Below are 21,970 nucleotides of genomic sequence, written 5' to 3'. Positions count from 1 at the left end.
AGAACATAACCGATACCGATCCAAAGATATAGTACCAAACCCAAACATAAATTGATTAAATATTCTAATTATTCAAAATTTTGTTATTTAGAGAACCGAATCTGATCCGAACCGAAGTATTTAGGTATCCGAATTTATCTAAAAATAGATTTATATACTTATATATATTAATTATTTTTAGATTTAACGTATATAAAACATCAAAAATGATACTTTTAAATTGGTTTAAATACTTGAAAATATATATAGATAGTCAAAAGTAAATATCTGAAATAGTTAAAGTATACTCAAATCACCAAAAATACTTAAAATAATTATTGATTTCGTATCCAAAATTTTAAATCAAGCCAATTGATATGTTAAGTTTAAGTATTATGACATATGTTATTCAAATTTATACGTAATATATTATTTTATTTATACATTTTGAGAAATTTAAAATATATAATGATTTAAGACTTTAAAAATAATTTAAATTAGTTATCCAAACCCAAATCAAACCCACAAAGATCCAAATCGAACTCAAACCAAAATTTAGAAACATTCTAATAAGGCTGAAATCTTTGACCCCGAAAACCCAAAATACAAACCGATCAGAATTAAACCCGTATGGGTATCCAAAAGCCCATCCCTAGTCATTATTATATATCGTATTTTATCATCATATAATTAATCGTATTTTATATGTACCATCATATAAGTAATCATATAATTAATAGTATTTTATACATACCATCATATAAATAATTACATATATTATATTTTTAAAATTTAATATGAAATATGAAAACCATAATTTGAGTTGGTATTTCAAATTGGGCTTTGTATTATATTTTTCTTATATATATTGACAATATTTTTTTATAATGGTTATTGAAAAATAGTTTAGTAAAAATCCATTTTTGAATATATGTATATTTTTGAATCAATTTTTGATATAAATCAAATTTGAATTATTATTTTGATTTGAAATATGTATATAAAGTTTAAATTTTGTTTTATGGTTAGTTTAGAAAAAAAAATTTAGGGAATTAGATTGACCCATTTTGGTATATTTTAAAGTGGCCTAGATAACTTTCAATTTTTTAAAAAAACATAAGCCCATTACTTTTTTTCTTAATACTACTATCCTTGTTTTCAAACAAAAATATTTTTTTTTTAAAAGACTGCAATCCATGTTTCCAAACACTCCAAATTTTTAAAAGTCTTATTCAATTCTCCAAACACTCCAATTTTGTACTTGAGTTTTAATAAGATAGATGAAAATATTTAATATAGAGAGATGGTTAAATCAATGCTGGACATTTTGGTATCGGTTTGGGTTGGATATTTTGGATATTGGATAGCTCGGGTAAAGGTTAGAAGATCTATTTAGAAACTGTAAATTTTAGCTTTGGATTCGAGTTGGTTGAGATAAAAAAAAAATTTAGCATAAAAAATATATAGAAACCTTCTAATACTCATAAAAAATTGGTTTATATTTAGTTTCAGTTTAGTTATTTTGGATAGTTCAAATAATATATTAGATATTGTGTCTAAAATATCGAGTAAGTGATATGATTTGGATAAAGTTCAAAGTTAATTTAGATTATTTTGAATAACAATATTTGAATATTTTTGGATAGTTCAAATACTTTTTGATAATTTTGGGGTTTTAAATACTTTCAATCCAGTTATTTCATATATATAAAAAAATTAAAAGCCGTGAAAATACTATGAGCCTCGTCTGATTTTGGTTTTCGGTTATTTTAATTTGGTGCCGGTTTCAAGTTTTCGTTTTTTTGCTTATGCCTATTTGAATATCTTCTGGATTTTGCCCTTTTTTACTTTTTTCTTTCACGGCCATCACCATCAGGGAGGGAGAAAGAGGTTTCGAAACTAAAATTTGGGTAATTTTTGAAGTTTTCACCGGTCAAGAGAAAATTAGGCCTAATAGGTTTAAACGGGCCAGATCGAAATGAACCCAAAACATCACTATATCAGATCGAAATGAGACCCAAACATCTCTATATATAAGATCGAAATATAGTTTACGTGTCAAAGGACGATTTTGTCCACTGATGAACCCGGTTAATCCATACCGACCGAGTTATTATTATAAAATGGTTTAATTATTTAATGCTCTTTTCTGATATTCAGCTTACATTGACTCTTCTTCGAATTGGTTGGTATGTCAATGTAGTTCAATTAGTCACTTTTAGTATGATAGGGAGGACTTTAGCCACAGTGACCTACGAAGACTTTCACATCAATAATTTATATTATGTTTCCACCTTAAATTAAAGCTTTGTTTATAAAATAAAAGACATGCGTCTTTTGCCGTTGATTTGCATATCAAAACCATTGTATTAGTCGTTTATATCATAGTTCAATTATTAGTCATTCACATCATGTGTCCACCTAAGTTTGCTTTAATTTATAAATAATTTATAGTATGTTTCTATATTGTTCTGTTTAGCAATGTGAAAGTACGCAGAAAAAGTAAACCCTTTTTAAAAAAAAACAGAAAAAGTGAATAACAATAAAATATTAGGTAGTATTGAAACTTACAATTTATAAATTTAATTAAATTTAACAAAGTTTTTCATTTGATAAAATACAACAATTCAAATAGTATAATTACAATCATTCAGCCAGCCGATCAAGAATCCCGGAGACAACACCACATATACTTCTCAAACTCACTTCACACCGGCTAATCTCCGCCGGATAAACCAAACCCTTAGCTCGCCGGAAAATATTCCGGCAAACATTGGGATAATCCTGAGCCGCCAACACATGCATGTAAGCATAGTCATAAGCTTCATCATCAAGATCTTGAATCGTTAGCCGGAGAGAATCAGCTGCGAGAGTATACTTGTCGGAGCAATCTTTTAAGACCTTCTTGAGGACGGTGTTGTTTGCAGTAGCAGTCAGATTTTTAGCGATATAACTGGCTGTGGCTGTGGCGTTTGTCATACCAACGCTAGCCATAATGGCGGCGAGACCTTTTGTGTCGGCTGTGGGGCTTCTTGGGTCGGACTTGAGAGCTGAGACGCAGAGGTCGTAGTAGTTTGTGGTTTTGCAAGTTGATTCGATGGTGGTTGTGTTGGATGCGACTGAGAGTAGGGTTGATGATAGGGTAAGGAGGAGGAGAAAGATAGGAGAACTAGCCATTTGAAGAGGATGGGTATGAGCAACTGTTTATGGAGAGGTGTGGAAAGAAAGATGATTCTTGTCTTATATTATGAGCAGTTTCTTGAATTACTTATTAACAATAAATAAAAGAGAACATGAATTTGTTTTCAGTTGGTAATCCCGAAATTATAAATTTTTGCATGTTTAATAATTTTTCGGGGAATGATAAAATAGTTATTTCCAACGTTAATATATAGTGCAGGTGGATAATTCCTTTTTTTGTTAGGTATCAACGCGTTAACATTTGAGAAAACTGAATATACATGAATCGGTTTTATTCTTTCTTCATTTGAAGGTAAGTATAATATGGATCAATATCCAGGCAAAAAAACAGATATGTAGTTGATGAAAATATAGTAAATTGCAAGATAAAAATTGTAAATGTGCGAATGCGAATTTCTTATATCAACATGTTATGCGAATCTATCCGGCTATCCCATAACTTCAAAGACATTTTTACCAAAAAAACTTCAAAGACACAGGATGATTAATTTTGTGCGTTGGTCTTTCCTTCTTGGAACTTTGAATTGTGTGTTGGCTTTTACTTCTTGGAACTTTGCGAGGTGTTGATCTGTGAATCTCGTGATTAGTATGAATCATAAAGCCTTGTTTGGATGTTTCCCTTTCACGACAAAAACTCCCTCTGTCACTTTGTTTTGTTGAGTTATTTACACTATAAGGCAGTTTATGAGTTTTTATTACATTATAAGGCAGTTATTGCTAGTAAAGCAGTTTTTTGTAACTACAAGCTAACTATATTTATTCTTGAAACTAAATAGGTCCCACAATTTTTAATTTTAGTTTTATTCTCTCTTTTTTTAACAGAGAAACAATTTTAATGGCTGAGAAACTCCAAAAAAAAATTCTGGAAAACAGTGGTTTTAATGAAAAAAATGATGAAAATTAAGAAGTTAACCGGCCGTGAAACTTCTTTTCCGTCATTCTTTGCAATTCTCCGTCATCACCTGAAGCCGCGAGCTTTGAGCCTTTATCTTCCCCATGAAATCAAGCCACGATCTCTTCATACCACCACGATTCATCACCATCAGATCGCCTTCTTGGAGCTGTAAGAATAGCCATGACCGGTTCGAGCTTCTCCGACACGGATCTCCTTCTTCGCAAAAGCTCGAGGACCAACAATGGCCACTTTTGGCTTTATTTCACATCTGGTCCCTCGACTTTTGAGTATATTCATATCTGCCCCAAAAGTTTCTGATATGCAATTATATCCTTTTCAAATTGAATCCTCACTTTTTAATTGTACATACCATACCTTCCATGATTACACGAACGAATCCTTGAACTTCTGGAAGTTTTCTATTGGACTTTTAACTTTGCAAATTGCATAAATAGCTTCTTAATTTAGTCTTAAACTTTCAATTATTCACTTTAAATATATCATTGTAACAAAGTAAACATGTTCCATTAAAGTTCCAATAGAGTTGTTAACGACAATGATTTTTAAATCAGCTATTGATCTCTGTGTATTCATGCATCTCACTTGCTAAAACATCTACATGTACACAGAGGTTTCTAGTGTTGTACACATGTACACAATCATATTTGTTGTACAAATAGTACGCCACCAACCTTTAATGTACACATGTCTAGCGAATGCACACAAATTTACAACATATTAGACATCTAACATAAGTCTCAAATATATGTGTACATGTAAATATCTGATAAAATATAATATGTATATTATACAAGTTAGCCGTTGTCGATAGTTAAAAACATATATGTGTACATGTAAATTTCTTTTGAAAGTATATATGTTAAACATGCGAACACCTTTAGATGTGTTTTAAAAAGAAAGAAAACCTTCCAAACCTAGCTTTCAATGCATAAGCATGTGTGCCTGTGAAATATTTTTTGCAAATCTCGTTCGATCAATTTGTTTCAATATGGGATCATGCTTCAATGTAGAAAGATAGTTGTTTTATGTACAATTTTATTTTGTACAGCTCATGTCATGTACACGTGTACATGTGTACATGGTTACATATGCACAAATTACATATGTGTACATGGGTACATCTTTGCAGATATTTCACTGTCCACATGTACACAATTTTACAAAATTCACCTATGCACCAATAGATTTGTACACTGAATTGGTTTTAACATATGTTGGTGGTTTGAATATTAGAACAACCAATAATTGTCTGTAAGACTTGTCGGCTCAGTTGGTAAGTGAATGTGTTTTTAATCAACATACCCGAGTTCGATCTCACTTAAAAACTGTTTTTTTTTTTTCTGTTTTTTCAGTGAGGGGCAGAATTGTAATTATGTCATCTCCTCCTTCTCTGTAACCTATCTGCGATTTATCAAACTCAAAAATGGCGGCCTCCACATTTTTCTAGTTTTTTCATTCGTTTTCATCACTATTTAGTCATTTCAAATGAAACTTTACAGATCTAAATTAGATTTGAAAATTTTAAGGTTTAATTGCATCAACCGAATTGGATCGACTCGCCCCCTTTTCAATGTTACGCGGGTCACACAGCAGCTGGTGGATATGGCGGAGGTGGTCCGGGATATGGTGGATACGGACCAGGTGACGGTGGTGTTTTGATCGGTGGTGAAGCTGGGTTTTGGGTCCGATGGTGATTTTGGTGCTGGAGTCATCATTGGTAGTGGTGGTGGTGTGGCTGTGTGTGGTTGTGGGTGTTGTGTATCTGTTAGAACTCAGAAGGAATTATGAATTAAGAAAGAGAAGAATAGAAGATATTGAATGACAAAAAAAATCGATAAAATAAAAATTATTTGGGTCATTCACCAGTCTAGTTACGAATGTACTTATTTAGTTAGAAATAAGAGAACATGTTAGAAGAAACTGTCCTAGTAGCAGAATGTGACTTATTATGTTAATAGAAAGATGGAAACTGTCTTTCAGTGTAATATTTTCTGTTTTGTTCTTGTATTTAAAACTATTTATCCTACGATTGCTTTATATTTATATTTTTTTACTTACATGGCATTACATCTCTAGCACTGAAATTACTAAATCTGATCACTATAACAAAAACTACAGCTATTAATACTATTCTTAAACAGATAACTTGAATTCCAAATTTATATAAGATAAATAAAGAAACTAATAGCATTTTGAATAAATATATCAGAATTGTATTCTTTACAACGAAGTTAAAAATAAGTGAGAATTTAGAAAAATAAAGACAAATAATTTCATGCTTATAGAACATGCATATAATTATGTAAAATAATTACTCGCTCATCCATCAATACGACTTCAATTGGTAACCACTAGAAGAATGAAAAAAATAAAGAAAAATAAAATAAAATTTGAAGAATTGAAAAAATAAAAAAAATATGGAAATTTTTCTTTATAAATTCGTTCCCTCCATGAGGAATTTAGAGAGAAAAAAATGGAATTCACCTTTCAGTAATTTGAATAAAATTCTAATATAACTGATATAAATTTTGAAAAACAAAGAATTCACCATAATTTTGTTCCTTTAACATAGTCACCAATTAGAGTTACACTACTTAATTTAAAATTAAAAATTAAAGATGCGTTTGAATTTGATATATAATTATAATATCTTGTTTATTAATATATAATATTACAGAATTTATTTTAACCTAAGTTATTGAAGTTATTCTCTGTAAACTCACATTTATAATTTTCACTGATAAAAGTATTCATTTAAAATATATCATAGGATAAAATTCTGAAAATATATGGCATTGAAAGCCCATTAATAGAGATGTAGCCCATATTAGCTAACAAGCTATTAATGGGCCAACATCCTTCGAGCTTACAGTCTTAATTACCCGCTGAGAGAAAAAATCCACCCGGGAAATCTCCGACCCGATTGAAATCATGGGATCGTCTGCGAACACAGAGACGACGAATTTCACAACCGCATCTCCGTCGTCGAACCACAATCACCCACCAACCACCGTCGCAGCTTCGAACCCGAATCACACTCCCTCGGAATTGGATTCGTCGAAGAAGAGAAGAACGAGGATGCTCCCGCTCGAGGTGGGCACTCGCGTGTCGTGTCTATGGAGAGACGGGAAGTACCATCCCGTGAAAGTCATCGAGCGCCGAAAGAATCATAGCGACGGGAACAACGAGTACGAGTATTACGTTCACTACACAGAGTGTATGTCAATCATCGTTTTCGATTCCAATTTTGTGATCTAGGGTTTAGGGATTGATTTTTTGATTAGGGATTGTTGATGATGTTGCAGTTAATAGAAGACTGGATGAATGGATTAGGCTTGATCAGCTTGATCTTGACTCTGTAGAGTGTGCCTTAGATGAGAAAGTTGAAGATAAGGTAGTTATTCTTCAAAGTCTTGACCTTTGGTTGTTGTATTGAGCACTGAGTGGAACTGTGTGTTTGGTTATAGGTGACTAGCTTGAAGATGACACGTCACCAGAAACGGAAGATTGATGAGACACATGTAGAGGTAAAGCTGTGATCGTCTTAACTTTAGTGGAGGAGGCTATGTTCTGATATCTTTTGGTATATTTAGGGTCATGAAGAGCTGGATGCTGCGAGTTTGCGTGAACATGAGGAGTTCACGAAGGTGAAGAACATAGCAACGATTGAGCTTGGGAAGTATGAGATTGAGACTTGGTACTTCTCTCCGTTTCCACCTGAGTACAACGACTGTGTGAAGCTCTTTTTCTGTGAGTTTTGCTTGAATTTCATGAAGCGCAAAGAACAGCTTCAAAGACATATGGTGAGCAACTGGCACGTTTCTATCATTTGTATTCGCTGTTGCCGTATTCTTCTGTTAATTTTGAATGTTTTGAGCTTTCATATCTACATTTCTATTCTTTAATGGCTCTGTTTCTATGCAGAGGAAATGTGATCTGAAGCATCCCCCTGGGGATGAAATCTATCGAAGCTCTACCTTGTCAATGTTTGAGGTAATATGCAGAGAAATATATATGGTCTGCTGTGGTCTTTGTATTCCTGCAAGTGCTAATATGGAAGCTGATAATTTACTCTCACATTTTCATGACCTTGGGAGTTTTCTTTGTGATAATATCTTGCAGGTAGATGGTAAAAAGAACAAGGTCTATGCACAGAACCTCTGCTATCTGGCGAAGTTATTTCTTGACCACAAGACTCTTTACTACGACGTTGATTTGTTCCTGTTCTATATTCTCTGTGAATGTGATGAACGGGGTTGCCACATGGTTGGATACTTCTCAAAGGTACATAGCCTTTTTGTTTGTTTGTGGTACTGTTACCTAGAATATTTAGGTTTACAACTGGTAAGTGGCATGTAATTTGACAGGATTTTTATCGAGTACTTCTTACTGATTGTATTCTTATCACTCTTTGCCTCGTGATATGAGATGCATCTAGAAATAAGTTTCGAAAATTAAAACAAGCATGAACTCAACCATTGATGTTTTGGTTATTGACGTACAGGAAAAGCATTCTGAAGAAGCGTACAACTTGGCTTGCATCCTTACTCTTCCTCCATATCAAAGGAAAGGCTATGGCAAATTCTTAATAGCCTTCTGTGAGCATTCTTTCCATCTAAATCTCTTGTTCTCCTCTCTCACATCTCTCTATAAAGTATACTCTTCTCTCTCTTTTTTTTTTTTTGTGAAGTTGATGACAACTTATCCATTCTGTTGTGTTATATATAGCCTATGAACTCTCAAAGAAAGAAGGCAAAGTGGGGACACCAGAAAGACCCCTCTCTGATCTAGGCTTAGTGAGTTACAGAGGTTACTGGACTCGGATTCTATTAGACATCTTGAAAAAGCACAAGGGAAACATATCTATCAAGGTATATATATATATACACCCTTACTCATCCTATCCATCAACAGATTGTTTCATATATCCCAATCTTTTCTCTAATGTAGGAGCTGAGCGACATGACAGCGATTAAAGCAGAAGATATACTAAGCACCCTTCAGAGCTTGGAACTGATACAGTACAGAAAAGGACAACATGTGATCTGTGCGGATCCTAAAGTTCTTGATCGACATTTGAAAGCCGCAGGCCGAGGTGGTCTTGATGTAGACGTTAGCAAAATGATATGGACTCCTTACAAAGAGCAGAGCTAACGAGTAAGAGCCATTACATTTCAAATGGTGTGGTGTTTTTTAGATGACTTTGCAGATCGTTTTAGAAGACTCGTGTGTAAAACTATTAACACGACTTTGTTCAGTCGATCTTGTAACTTTAGAAATGTTTTGTCTGAATGGTATTTACCACTAAGTGTTTCATTCTTGTTTATGTTGGCAATAGTTTAGATAAAAGATTTAATATTTATTTATAAATATCGTTTGTAATTTGTTGACTATAAAAGGTAGAAGTGACACCAAAAAAAAGGGTGGTTCAAACTTCAAGTAACATAAAAAAGTAAAATCAATTAGGGTTCTTTGTGCTCCTTTGAACTGCAAATACACTCTGGATATGGATTCTCATAAAAGGCTTCTTCAGTTCTAAATCTAGCACGTCCTTTGATCCCCTGTGCTGGTCCTTTCCTTCTCCTCGGTGCACCTTGCCTGCAAAACGTTATATTGCATATTTAGTGACTTGTCTAAGAACCAAATGTGTATGATTCTTTTAATCACCTGTCTTGATGCATTGCCTTTACAAGATTCGAAAACTTTGCTCCCTCTTTCATCTGTCCTCTCTCCACCTTATCGAATAGTTTCACTAGTCCTTTCCTGCAACACAAGAACAAAACTTAGTCATGGGCTATAACAAAATGAGTAAAAGACAAAACCTTCTTGAAGTTAAGATTAAACCTGTCTGGAGTGATTGTCCTGCGATGTCCTAGAAACCTGCGGTGACCTTCAACAGCTCTCGCCATGTTTCCAGAATGTGAAGGAACAAACACATCACTCTCAACAGATATTATATAATCAAGAGCAGCCGTTTTAGTAGCATGGCCTGTGAAGCCTTCTAACTCTTCTTCCCCAGCAAGCGTTTCCTATAAAACATTCAGTACATAATCAATCTTCAGATTCTCAGTAACATGAAAGACTAAGAGAGAGAGAGGTGTGTGGTTACACAAACCTTAAAGACTAGGTTAGGGAAGCGTGATTTAAGCTCCAAGAGTCTATCATCACCACCATAGATCTCCCCTGCTGCAATATAAATGACTGTTGACTCAGGATAACCAAGACCTTTCAGAAATATCCCCACTTCTTTTGGAGTCAATGGACATAGCCCTTCCACTCTCTGCTCTGTTGAGTTTATGCTTTTGATCTTCCAGTGGCTTGTACTCTCCCTGTGATCAACCGATAACATATTGAGCTAAAAACAAGGGAGTTAAGAATAGATGCACATGAGAGTAAACAATTACCTCATAACTCTGAGCTCTTCGGATTCAGCATCAGTAAGACCATAAGTACAGCCAGTGAAAGCCAGCATGTCTTTCTCATATCTCAGATGCAATGCAATGAATCTTCCAGCACGTGACTTGAGTCGTTCAACCAGCTTCTGTGGTTGTCACCGTCATGATTGCTCAGAACCCAAAGTCTACAGGAAGCCCCCATAGGACACCTCTTAAATGCATTAAAACTACTAAGAGACTTATGTATGTTAAGAAACTAGATGTATTCATTCTTCTCCTAATAAAAGGCCCCAAACACATCACAACATCTGTACTGCTAAAGAGAACACAAGGTTGAAACCTTGTGTGTATGCAAATGAATCATCTTTCACTACAACCTAGTTAAGAAGAGGTGTAAAAGGGTACAAACCTGTCCAAGGCTTTCAATAGCAGGAGAGAAGCGAAGACCACGGTACAGCACACGACATCTCAATCTCTGAATATCAATAGGCAAGTCATTGTTTGCAAGGCGAGAATCTGACTTAGCCACATGGATGACCTTGTACTCCTTCCACAAGTGAGTCATTTCTTCATAATATCCAACACTAGCCCATGAAGTGAAATGCTTCCTCGCCCTAGGTAGAGACTCCACTTCCTTTGGAAGCTTCTTAACAACCTTCACATCTCTTCCCAGAGATTCGATGAAATGTTCCTCGTCGAAAATATCTGAGAACACACTGATGCATATAGTGAAGTAAGAGTTAGCAATCAGAACAAAACCTCATAACTAAGTAAACTAAGATCCAAGAAAATAGAATAACCTTGAGTCTCTCCAAAACGACCGCTTGTCCAGCTCAGGAATCACTAAAGTTGCATTCATAATGTGTGCAACAGCCACCATATCCGCTATCTATAAGAACAAAAACATGCTTATACTAAACAATAATCCTCTATAACATTGGTTTATAGTTTAGTGATTGCTTACACCAGTACGCATTTGATTCAGTCCACCATTACTTCTCACTGTTATATACCGATCTGATTCTATAAATTCTACAAAAAAAGATCAAAAGAAGATCATGTTTAAGACCAATCATGTAATGAAATCAAACGTAACAAAAACCTCTAATGTAGATCAAGCAGAGATTTAAAGACTGTACCTTTGTATCTAGAACTAGGTTTAACACAAGGATGCAAACCATAGCTAAAAGGAGGAGTCCAGAGCTGAGAATCTAAATCTTCACTCGTTTTTTTCTGCAAATTCTGAAAGATCCAACAAAAAATATCAAATCAAAGACAATTCATTTCTTCATCTAAATCAAAAACCCAGTAAAAGTTTATAATCAAACCTTCCTTGAATCTCGATGGTGTTGATGTTGGGTTTGGTCATCGGTTTGTATGTTTCTGGAGGTGAAGACGAGGAACCAGATGGTGAAAGCGAAGATGAAGATCAAGTAGAGAGGTATAGCTTTCACGGAGAAGAATCTAGCTGAAGAAGAAGAAGAAGAAGAAGAGCGAGATGAGCTTCTGTGTTTCACCATTTCTCTGAGGAAGAAGAAGACAGATCTACAACGGTCTCTTTCACTCCGAACATCAAGCTTCTTGCTCGTTCAAAACCGGTTCGGTGGCTGTATTACCGGAAATTCGAAATTGATTGTGTCCGGTTAACGTCGTACCGTCTTTTTATTATTATAACGGTGACATTTCTTGGAACGGTCAACGAACGTGGCACGTTTCCAAGCGCGCACCGGTTTTGTTATCATATTTACTGTAATTTCGGAATTTCGAATTCGATAGTGTACCGGTGATGATCGTACCGGTACTCTTGTTTAAAACGCACCGTTTTCGATCGTCTCTTGAAACACATGGAAATTAGTGAATGAGTTTTGGGATGGAATAGGTTAAAGAGATCAAAACAGAAGCTGTGATTCAAGTTGAAGAAGAAACCTCAAATCTTTATGGCAACCTATTTATTTTAAATTAAAAATCATTTGTTAAGTGATGCAGATCATCCCACATTTAAAATTTTTATCATATTGCCTCTTTTCTTTGATTTTTCCAGTACTTTGATTTGTTTTAAAATGACTGAAATGGATTTCGTCATCTATAATAGTGATCAATAGATAAGTTGAAATGCTGAAAGACATTGATGTCTAACCAATGGCGACACGAAAGTCCCAGGTCGATATCACAACCTTAATCTTCTTCGTACGTAGTTCACATGTATATGTGTAATATTTCTTTTCGTTACAGTCTATGCAACTACTTGTTCTGTGTTTTGTGAGTCTTGTGACTTGTGATTTGTTCTATCAACTGCTATATACGACTATATCATTATCTAAACATAACAAAAAATAGTGTATTTTTTTTATTTTAGTAGATTGAAGGTAGAAGTTGTTTTTGTTACTTTAGTAAAGGTGGACTAATGAATGAACAAGTTGCTAGATTCCACGTGATATATAACGAAAGGTATAAAGTTTGATCACTATATGGGAATAAATAAAAAAGGAACCATATGTTCATTTATTTTGCTGCGATCGGGGTCATGGGGCATATCTTTTGCTATATTCTTCTTCACTCAAAACATATCGACAATAATGTCTTGTTACTACATGTTTGTACGCTACTGTACATTAGTTTTAGATTTACAACATGAAATAAATGGGGACCTGTAAGATCAGATTTTGAAGGTCATTTGTTTGGCAATTGATATTGTTACCAGACGGTCCATTATGGATATTCAAATTCAACAAAAAATCTAACTAATTTGAACATCTACACCAAGCCATAATGATTATCATCTAACTAAACTACTGAGCAACCAACTAGTGAAGAACATGGTTACCTATAGTAAACCCACTACAGTGTTATTGTGTTAATGAAGTTTTTAGTACTTGGTATCATTCATTAATCACTATATATTATCCTACTATATAAAAGGGACTAAATTCAAGGCTTTTGAGACTATCCACCTCAGCCAAAATATTATCATCCAAAAAAATTAGAAATAGACATCATTTAGAAGATAATTAACTAACATACGACTTTTGATATTTCTAGAAATTTCAAATTTGTAACTGCTAATTTATTAATAGAATCATATATCTATATTGAATTATGTTCTATTTTTAATCGTTACTTTAAGAGTAAATAAATTATTAATTTATAATATATATATAGTTTATAACTTTATATTGTAGTTATAAATAAAGAGAAAATAACCGGGAAAGGTGAAGAAGCTCATATAAAATTATGTAATTAAAATGGTAAAATGGTGAATATGATGAAGTGAATCTAAGAAAATTTGTTGTACAAATTATGGTGTTTTCTTCGTCCACTATAATGATTTAAAATAATATATATTCATATAAATAAGTCAATATTTGTTGTTTTTTTTGTAAGATGTTAAGATTATCATTTTCTGAAAGGTTACACTGATCCAAAGAGATTAGTTTGTGGAGCTAACCAAACGAGGATTATAGTGTTTACTTTGGAAAAAGTAATAGGTTGAACGATAGATGGCGTGCGTGTTTTTTCACATGGAAATCTGCACATATATTAAAATTGTAAGATTTGAATCATAGAGAATATATAGTGTATATGACTGAAGTTGATTCATTCTGAAACTAAAGATGGCTAAAATTCTTCTTTGTCAAAATACATAGATGTGAATCTTATATGAATAGAGTTCTCAATTGCTTATAGCAGTGTAATAAATTCCGTGTGTAAAGGAAAAAAAATGTTATATAAGTGAAAACAAAAATTATGATTTTTTCTTGTGCTTATAGGCTCTTCGCAATTTGAAGAAGAAAGAACATATTGTGTGAAAATTTTTGGCTCGGTCAAATTTTATCGAGTTGTTTATAAAACTGTTGTTATATGATTCATGTAAATTTTCAGTGTTGATTTAAAAGCCCAAGAAAACCCATCTATACTGACTTTTTGATTTTTTCTGTGATTTAAATAAAAAAGATAAAACTTTCGATAAGTTATGTAAACTCAGAACAAGTATTTAACTTTAGAAAGCATTTACATGTTTCAAACTTATAATATATACATATATAATGTTTAAAATTATGTATATAAAACCTGTATAAAATGTGCTTAAATATGTTTCTCTTCTTTAATGTGTTAATTGTACTATATATAACATTATTTTAAAATTTCAAAAAGTTTATGTCACATTCAAAAACTATCAATAAAAAATATAATTCTCCATCTACAACCAGAAAAAAGAAAAACTATAAACATCTAAATTTAAATTAAGAAAAACTAACATTGGAAAAACAAAAAATTAATGTAAAAGAAACAAACCGACAAATAATATTATAAATAAAATAAATTTATAAGACACAATCCGCGCTTCGCGCGGAAAAAATCTCTAGTGTCTATAATTACTATTATCATTATTGCATTAGTTGAAACTAACATATAATTTTATTGAGTGGGTATATGATTCTTTTTGATTTGTGGCACATATAATAATACTAACAATAACATAGTTGCCAACTTTTCTTGGATATATGACCAAACGTGGATAATACTTGATATTTAACGTAAGGATGGAAACTCGGAAGCAAATACTCTCGAACTTTTCCGACATAAGGAACTTCTTGTTAACCAGGTGAGTAATCGCGCGATGCCATGTCCTTATGGCCATAAATGATACGAAAATAATTATTTCCATGGCGATCAAATTATGATATATATATTGAATGATTAGTATTAGATGTTTGGAAAGTCTTATATGTTAATCAAGTTAATTTTATCCAGTTATGATCAAATTTCCTCCATACTGCCTATTGTATTTTAGGAGTTTTTTTGGGTTTTTGAAATATGAATAATTACAATAGTTGACCACATATATATATATATATATATATATCTATATATATCTACCTAATGTATATAGTTCAAAGAGTAGGTCAAAAAATTTATGTAATTAATAGTAAAAAATCATATTGAAGAAACTATATCCAATTTTTTATTTAAAAACTATATAACTATAAGAAACGAAAGTAGTTTCCGACAAGTTTAAGATTCTAGTGGTTAACGTATATATGTGGAATATTGAAAAGGTACAATCATGCACACTAAAATGGTAAAATAATAAATAAAACCCCAATAACCGGATGATGACTTGTACTAATTAATAACAACAGTATATGTGTTCTGTTTTTTTCTGTGGGTGTAACAGTATGTGTTCCGTTGTTAAAAAAGAAAATGAAGGATATTTAATTTGTTTCGGGGTTTCAATCATATATACTCCACTCCTTTCTTTTTCTTTGGACAAAAGTATATGTACTCTTTTTTCAAAAAATGTTTTTTTTTCAAAAAACTTATATACTCGTTTCCTTGTAATATAAAAATACATATATCTATATATAATAGTTGTGAAATAGGATATTCATTTCAAAAACAAATATATGGAGAAAAATCAGAAACATTTGGCTTATATCATATATGATTGAGACCTTGTCGTAACGTAGTTGAGACGTAAAACCCTAAATGGTTTAAGGTACACATGCATTGGATGTTGATGTTCATGTTGATGTGGAATTTGATGGCTTGTATAATATCATATATGATAAATATTTTATAAAAATAAAATTGAACTAGTTCTCTATAATGTTGAAATTTTTGAATTTTCCTCAGTATTTTTTTGATAGAGTGGATTTCTTATAAATATTTGTTTCTTTGACCGTAGTGTAGATTAAAATTCAAATTCGACATAGCTTCTTCAGTCTCGTATTTTTTTTTATAAAGTTGGTTATATTTTAAGTTAATAACATCTTATAAACGTGTCAAACACTGCTGTGATGAAGTAGTGACTGTGGCTGCAAATAGAGTAGTAATTGAGATCACTGTTAGTGTCACTAAAGATGGATGGGTTCAATCCTGTTAGCTCGTGGAGGTCCAAGTTGGCTTACTGATATCATTCGTGCTGATGTCGTCTCCTCTCCATCTACATACTCAAGATGAGCATGCACTGAGTATGAGGCCATTTATATCTCAAAAACTCTTTTTCCTTTGTATGCTTTTCTTTTCGCTTAAACACCTACTGGTGTATGTTCCTTTATCTTGGTTTGTCTTCTCTCTGTTTCCTTCAAAGCATTGAGCTTTGGAGACCAAACTTTTGAAAGTTATTTCAATGACAAAAAAAGACGTGTCAAACAAATAGGAGTATTACTGTAAAGCAAAGTAATGCTGAATATTTTGTGTGTTATTGATCGTGAGCTTAGAGCTCTTTATATACAACTCGACTTTGGCCTTATCTACTTAGCCGACTATATTAGAGATAAACCCTCTAATATTTACATCATTATCTAAATATTACATATCATTATCTCATTATCACAACACTCCCCCTCAAGTTGGAGGTATGCGTACTACAAATGCCCAACTTGGACATAAGATGATTGAACTGAACCTTCCCCAAAGCCTTTGTTAAAACGTCCGCCAGTTGCTCTTTAGTACCAATATGTGCTGCAGTAATTACTCCTGACTTTAGAGCATCACGCACACGATGACAATCGATCTCTACGTGTTTAGTGCGTTCATGAAACACTGGATTCGTGGCTATATATATCGCGGACTTACTATCACAGTAAAGACGAGATGGAGTTTTCTGTGTGAAACCCAAATCCCTCAAGAGCTGTCGCAACCATTGCACCTCACGAGTTGCAATAGACATGGCGCGATACTCTGCCTCGGCCGAAGAATGCGACATTACTTTCTGTTTCTTTGTTTTCCAAGAAACTGGAGAACCTCCTATCATAGCAACATAAGCAGTCAACGACCTTCTAGTTAGTGGACACGCCGCCCAATCAGAGTCGCAGTAGATGGAGACTTGCAGATCCGTTTCTGATTTGAGCAATATCCCTTGCCCGACTGTCCCTTTGAGAAACCGCACCACACGCAGTGCTGCTTCCATATGACCTTCTCGTGGTTTCTGCATGAACTGAGATAGTATATGTACTGAGTAAGATATATCAGGTCGCGTATTAGTTAGGTAAATGAGCCTTCCTACTAGACGTCTATAACGCGCCGGTTCAGCCGTGAAGGGGCTGTCGTCTGTAGCAAGATGATGATTCTGTTCCATGGGAGTTGCAACAGGCTTTGAATCAACCTGATCAGTCTCCTTAACAATGTCCAAAGCATACTTTCTCTGACTCAGCACAAAACCTTCTTTATTACGCCCAATCTCGATTCCAAGAAAGTACTTTAACCTCCCTAGATCTTTCATGTGAAAACATTCACCAAGATAGCCTTTAAACTTCGTAATTGCTTCACCATCATTCCCACAGACAATGAGATCATCCACATAAATCAACACTCGAATCTCAACAGTACCACGTGAGTAGATGAACAAAGAATAATCGGACAGAGATTGAACAAACCCTGCCTTGACCAGTGCCTTTGTGAGCTTTTCAAACCAACACCGAGGAGCTTGCTTTAGTCCATAAAGAGATTTATGTAACCTACACACTTTGTTTGGATCTGAATTATTGACACCCTGCGGAAGCTTGATATACACTTCTTCTTCCAAATCACCATGAAGAAAAGCGTTGTGCACATCCATCTGATGTACCTCCCAATCCTGAGTTGCTACTATCTTCAATAGGCTTCGTACCGTAGTCATTTTTGCAACTGGAGCAAACGTTTCATCATAATCACAACCAGCTTTCTGGCGGTTTCCAAGCACCACCAACCTTGCCTTGAACCGTTCCACAGTCCCGTCAGCATTATATTTGATTTTAAAGACCCACATTGTTCCCAAAGCCACTCGGCCAGGAGGCAAATCAACCACGCTCCAAGTATGTGCGACCTCTAGTGCATCAACTTCTTTGTAAACAGCTTTTGTCCACCTTTTATCACGCATAGCTTCTTTAAAATTCTTAGGCTCACTATCAGCACAAACAGCTGCAAGAAAAGCTTTGTGTCCACCAGAAAATTGTTCATCTGAGATATATTCAGTAAGTGGGTGCAAAGTATTACCTGAGACCGGGTCGAAGTAGACACTGAAAGAGCGATCGGTGGTGAGGACGTGAGGGGTACTATTACTGCATGCTGTCTTGTAAGTTACGTAATCGTTTAACCTTACAGAAGGTTGTTTAACACGTTGTCCTCTACCAAGCGAGCTCTCTGTTTCCGGCGGAGCATTTGCTGTAGTTTCTACTGGAGCTACATTGTCTTGTTCATTAGTGCTTGAAACCTCTGGCCCAACTTCAATGATTGCAGAGTCCTGTGAGGCTAGTGTTTCCTCAGACTGATCGCCATTACTCCCCCTAGCCTCAACAACCTCCACATCGCTTGTTACCAACTCATCATCAAAACTCTCCAAACTGACAGGAGAAGGCTTCTCTGCGACAACTTCAGAAAATGGAAACTCTTCCTCTCTGAACACTACATCCCGAGACACAAAAAACTCACCGGTTTCCAAATCATATAACTTCCAACCCTTTTTCCCGAAAGGATATCCGACAAACACACACTTTCTACTGCGAGGAACAAACTTGTTCTTGTCGCGTAGTTGCTTATGTGCAAAGCACAAAGAGCCAAACACTCGTAGCTTCGAGTATGACGGAGTGGACCCGAACAACACCTCGTGAGGACACTTTCCTTTCAGTATTCTGGTTGGAGTAAGATTAATGACATGAGCCGCTGTAAGCACAGCTTCCCCCCAGAACTTGATTGGCATCTTCGCCTGAAACATCAATGATCTCGCTACGTTTAACAAATGACGATGTTTCCTTTCTACTCTACCATTCTGCTGCGGCGTTCCCACACATGAAGTTTGATGTATTATCCCTTTCGACTTGAAAAATGAGCCGAGGCACACAAACTCTGTGCCATTATCACTTTGAACCTTCTTGATTCGCTTTCCAAATTGTGTCTCTGCATAAGCGTAAAAATTCTGCACCACTCTTTAACTTCTGATTTCTCGAGAAGCAAATAGGTCCATACAGTACGTGAATAGTCGTCTACCACGGTTAAAAAATATGAAGCTCCGCTAGAGGCCTGAACTCGATATGGCCCCCAGACATCAATATGAATCAACTCAAAACATGCTTTAGTTTTATTAGAACTTTCGGGAAACAAATCTCTTGCTTGCTTAGCCTTAAAACAGACCTCACATGAATCTAAACTTGCAGAATCTTTTATACCAGAAAACACAGATAAAGAAGATAAAACTGAAAACCCTGGATGTCCGAGTCGCTGATGCCACAAAACCTTATCCTCGACCTTTGCAGCTTTGTTGACACGAGCAGCTTTAACATCCGTGAAATAGTACACCCCATCACGCTCCTCACCTGCTCCAATCAGCGTCCTCGAACACCGGTCCTGCAAAATACACAACGTATCTGTGAAAAACGCAAAACAATTTGATTGCTTGAGGAGTTTCGAGACAGAGATCAATGAGCAATTCAAGTCTGGCACGTATAAAACTCCATATAACGAGATACGGTCGGACAAAGGCAACACGCCTATCTTCTTTGCAACCGTACTACTTCCATCAGCAAATCCAATCTTACATGAAGAGATATCTTCAAGATTAATAAGTAAATTGATATCACCAGTCATGTGGTGCGATGCTCCTGTATCAAGTATCACATCTCCCAATTTCTTACCAGACATTTTATCTGAACTACCACTTGGCTTCTCCTGGAGTATCTGGCTTATAGCTCTCCATTGCTCTGCGGTAAGCTCAGGAATTGTTGCACCGGGATTGGCACTGGTAGCGTAAGCAGCGTTAGACTGACCCCTTCCTCTGCTTGCTCCACTGCGTCCTCCTCCTCTACTTGTACCACGAGTTCCTCGTCCTCCCCGTTCTGTAAACCACTCAGGATAGCCGATCAACTGCCAACATGTGTTCTTATCGTGACCGGGTCGACCGCAATTTGAGCAACTTCTATCTTTTCCTCTGTTTTGTGAGTTTGACGTTGATGAACCAAACTCATCGCGCACTCCTCCGCGTCCTCCACTTAAATCACCATTACTATTTTCACGCCGAGACACAAAACCAACGGCATCTTGCTGCTGTTCCCGTGTCTTTGCTGAATTCAACCGATCCTCCTCTCTAACTATCTTGTTGTACGCCTTTCCAAGATCCGGTAGAGCATCTGCTTCGATTATGGCCGTAACAACATGCCCAAAACGTGATTCATCTAGCCCCATAACAAACTGATGAACACGTTCATCCTCTCTTTCCTTCTCATAAAGAGCTGCTGCATCACAGGTACACGCAGGTGGTGGTCGATATGTTTGCAACTCCTCCCACATCTTCGCAAGTCGCCCATAGTAATCTATCACCGCGTCTCCATCTTGCCTACACGAGGCAAGCTTTGCCATCAACTGATGAACTCGCACCTTATTCCCCACTGAAAACCTTTCTCTTAGATTCTCCCAAAGCTTGTGTGCGTCAGTAATAAAGGTCACGGTCGACCTTACTTTCGGTTCGATCGACGTTCTCAGCCAACCGACAATCATAGAATTGACACTAAGCCAACTTTCCAAGTCTGCGTGTCCCTCAGGCGGCTTCTGCAACGTACCGTCGACGAAGCCTGCCTTCCTTTTGGCTTGAAGTGCGTTCAACATCTCCGTAGCCCACTCGTTATAATTTTCACCTTTCAACTGAACAGAGGTGATCAAAGCTCCTGGATTATCAGAAGCAAAGATTGAATAAGGAGAACTTTCTCCTTTCTCGCCGGTCACGCCAGCTACAACTACCTTGTCGTCTCCCATGATCGTAGATGATGATCACAAAGAGAAATAAGTTATGAAAAGAAGAAAAAACGAGTATAAATCTTTAGTTGGATCTATGCTCTGATACCATGTAAAGCAAAGTAATGCTGAATATTTTGTGTGTTATTGATCGTGAGCTTAGAGCTCTTTATATACAACTCGACTTTGACCTTATCTACTTAGCCGACTATATTAGAGATAAACCCTCTAATATTTACATCATTATCTAAATATTACATATCATTATCTCATTATCACAACAATTACTTTTTAGTTAGGAGGGAGTTATTAATGTCCATAATTAATTGCATCCATTTTTTCAGATGACTAAAATATTTCAAACAGACAATCAAACTAACCTCTAGATTTTCTAATCTTTTTGTGAATGTCGCCATTGACAAGAAACGCGTTTACTGAAAACCCGATCAACTATACTATACACCCAAATGATAATACCATCACTTTATCCATAAAAATCATATTCATTATTCAAATATACGTAAAGCTGAATCCAAGTGGTGCTTAATTTTATTTTCTTTTCTCAAAAAGTAGCACAAACATTTGCCTTCATCATATGTTTTCAGTCAAATAAACTTCTTAGCTTGTTTGATTTAGATTGAGATATTTTTGAAATTTGAAATCGCAATACTATCATCAAATTAACTAAACACACATGAGAGAGCCTTAATAAAGAATAAAGTTAATCTTGATGTGAATGAAGTAATACAATGCTAGTGAATCACGCGCATGAGAG

The 21,970-nt window shown here is 35.1% G+C and overlaps 3 protein-coding genes and 1 long non-coding RNA gene across 4 annotated transcripts; 1 reads left to right on the top strand and 3 right to left on the bottom strand.

The window, feature by feature from the left end:
* Positions 1–2,509: 2,509 nt before the first annotated feature.
* On the bottom strand, positions 2,510–4,214 carry LOC103837538 (cell wall / vacuolar inhibitor of fructosidase 2). Its single transcript, XM_009113897.3, has one exon. The coding sequence runs from the start codon at positions 3,154–3,156 to the stop codon at positions 2,626–2,628; it is 531 nt and encodes a 176-aa protein (XP_009112145.1). The 5' UTR covers positions 3,157–4,214; the 3' UTR covers positions 2,510–2,625.
* A 2,753-nt stretch (positions 4,215–6,967) lies between these two features.
* On the top strand, positions 6,968–9,478 carry LOC103837536 (histone acetyltransferase of the MYST family 1). The gene is made up of 9 exons (XM_009113895.3): positions 6,968–7,313; positions 7,402–7,490; positions 7,564–7,623; positions 7,690–7,899; positions 8,021–8,089; positions 8,219–8,380; positions 8,601–8,694; positions 8,825–8,967; positions 9,047–9,478. The coding sequence occupies exons 1-9, from the start codon at positions 7,028–7,030 to the stop codon at positions 9,248–9,250; spliced, it is 1,317 nt and encodes a 438-aa protein (XP_009112143.1). The 5' UTR covers positions 6,968–7,027; the 3' UTR covers positions 9,251–9,478.
* On the bottom strand, positions 9,441–12,317 carry LOC103837537 (O-fucosyltransferase 38). Its single transcript, XM_009113896.3, has 10 exons — positions 11,820–12,317; positions 11,631–11,733; positions 11,456–11,523; positions 11,292–11,380; positions 10,901–11,207; positions 10,501–10,637; positions 10,212–10,425; positions 9,941–10,125; positions 9,764–9,859; positions 9,441–9,694 (listed from the first exon to the last, which is right to left on the bottom strand). Exons 1-10 carry the CDS (start codon positions 12,009–12,011, stop codon positions 9,559–9,561), a joined length of 1,527 nt encoding a protein of 508 aa, XP_009112144.1. The 5' UTR covers positions 12,012–12,317; the 3' UTR covers positions 9,441–9,558.
* Positions 12,318–15,241: 2,924 nt separating this feature from the next.
* On the bottom strand, positions 15,242–21,698 carry LOC117127915. Its single transcript, XR_004450889.1, has 2 exons — positions 21,475–21,698; positions 15,242–16,281 (listed from the first exon to the last, which is right to left on the bottom strand). It is a non-coding gene; the product is annotated as an uncharacterized LOC117127915 (long non-coding RNA).
* Positions 21,699–21,970: the final 272 nt, after the last annotated feature.

The sequence above is a fragment of the Brassica rapa genome, chromosome A09 (assembly GCF_000309985.2).
Source record: "Brassica rapa cultivar Chiifu-401-42 chromosome A09, CAAS_Brap_v3.01, whole genome shotgun sequence".
NCBI classification, from domain to species: Eukaryota; Viridiplantae; Streptophyta; class Magnoliopsida; order Brassicales; family Brassicaceae; genus Brassica; species Brassica rapa.
The sequence above is the reverse complement of the archived record's forward strand: the minus strand, read 5'-3'. Positions and strand labels throughout refer to the sequence as shown.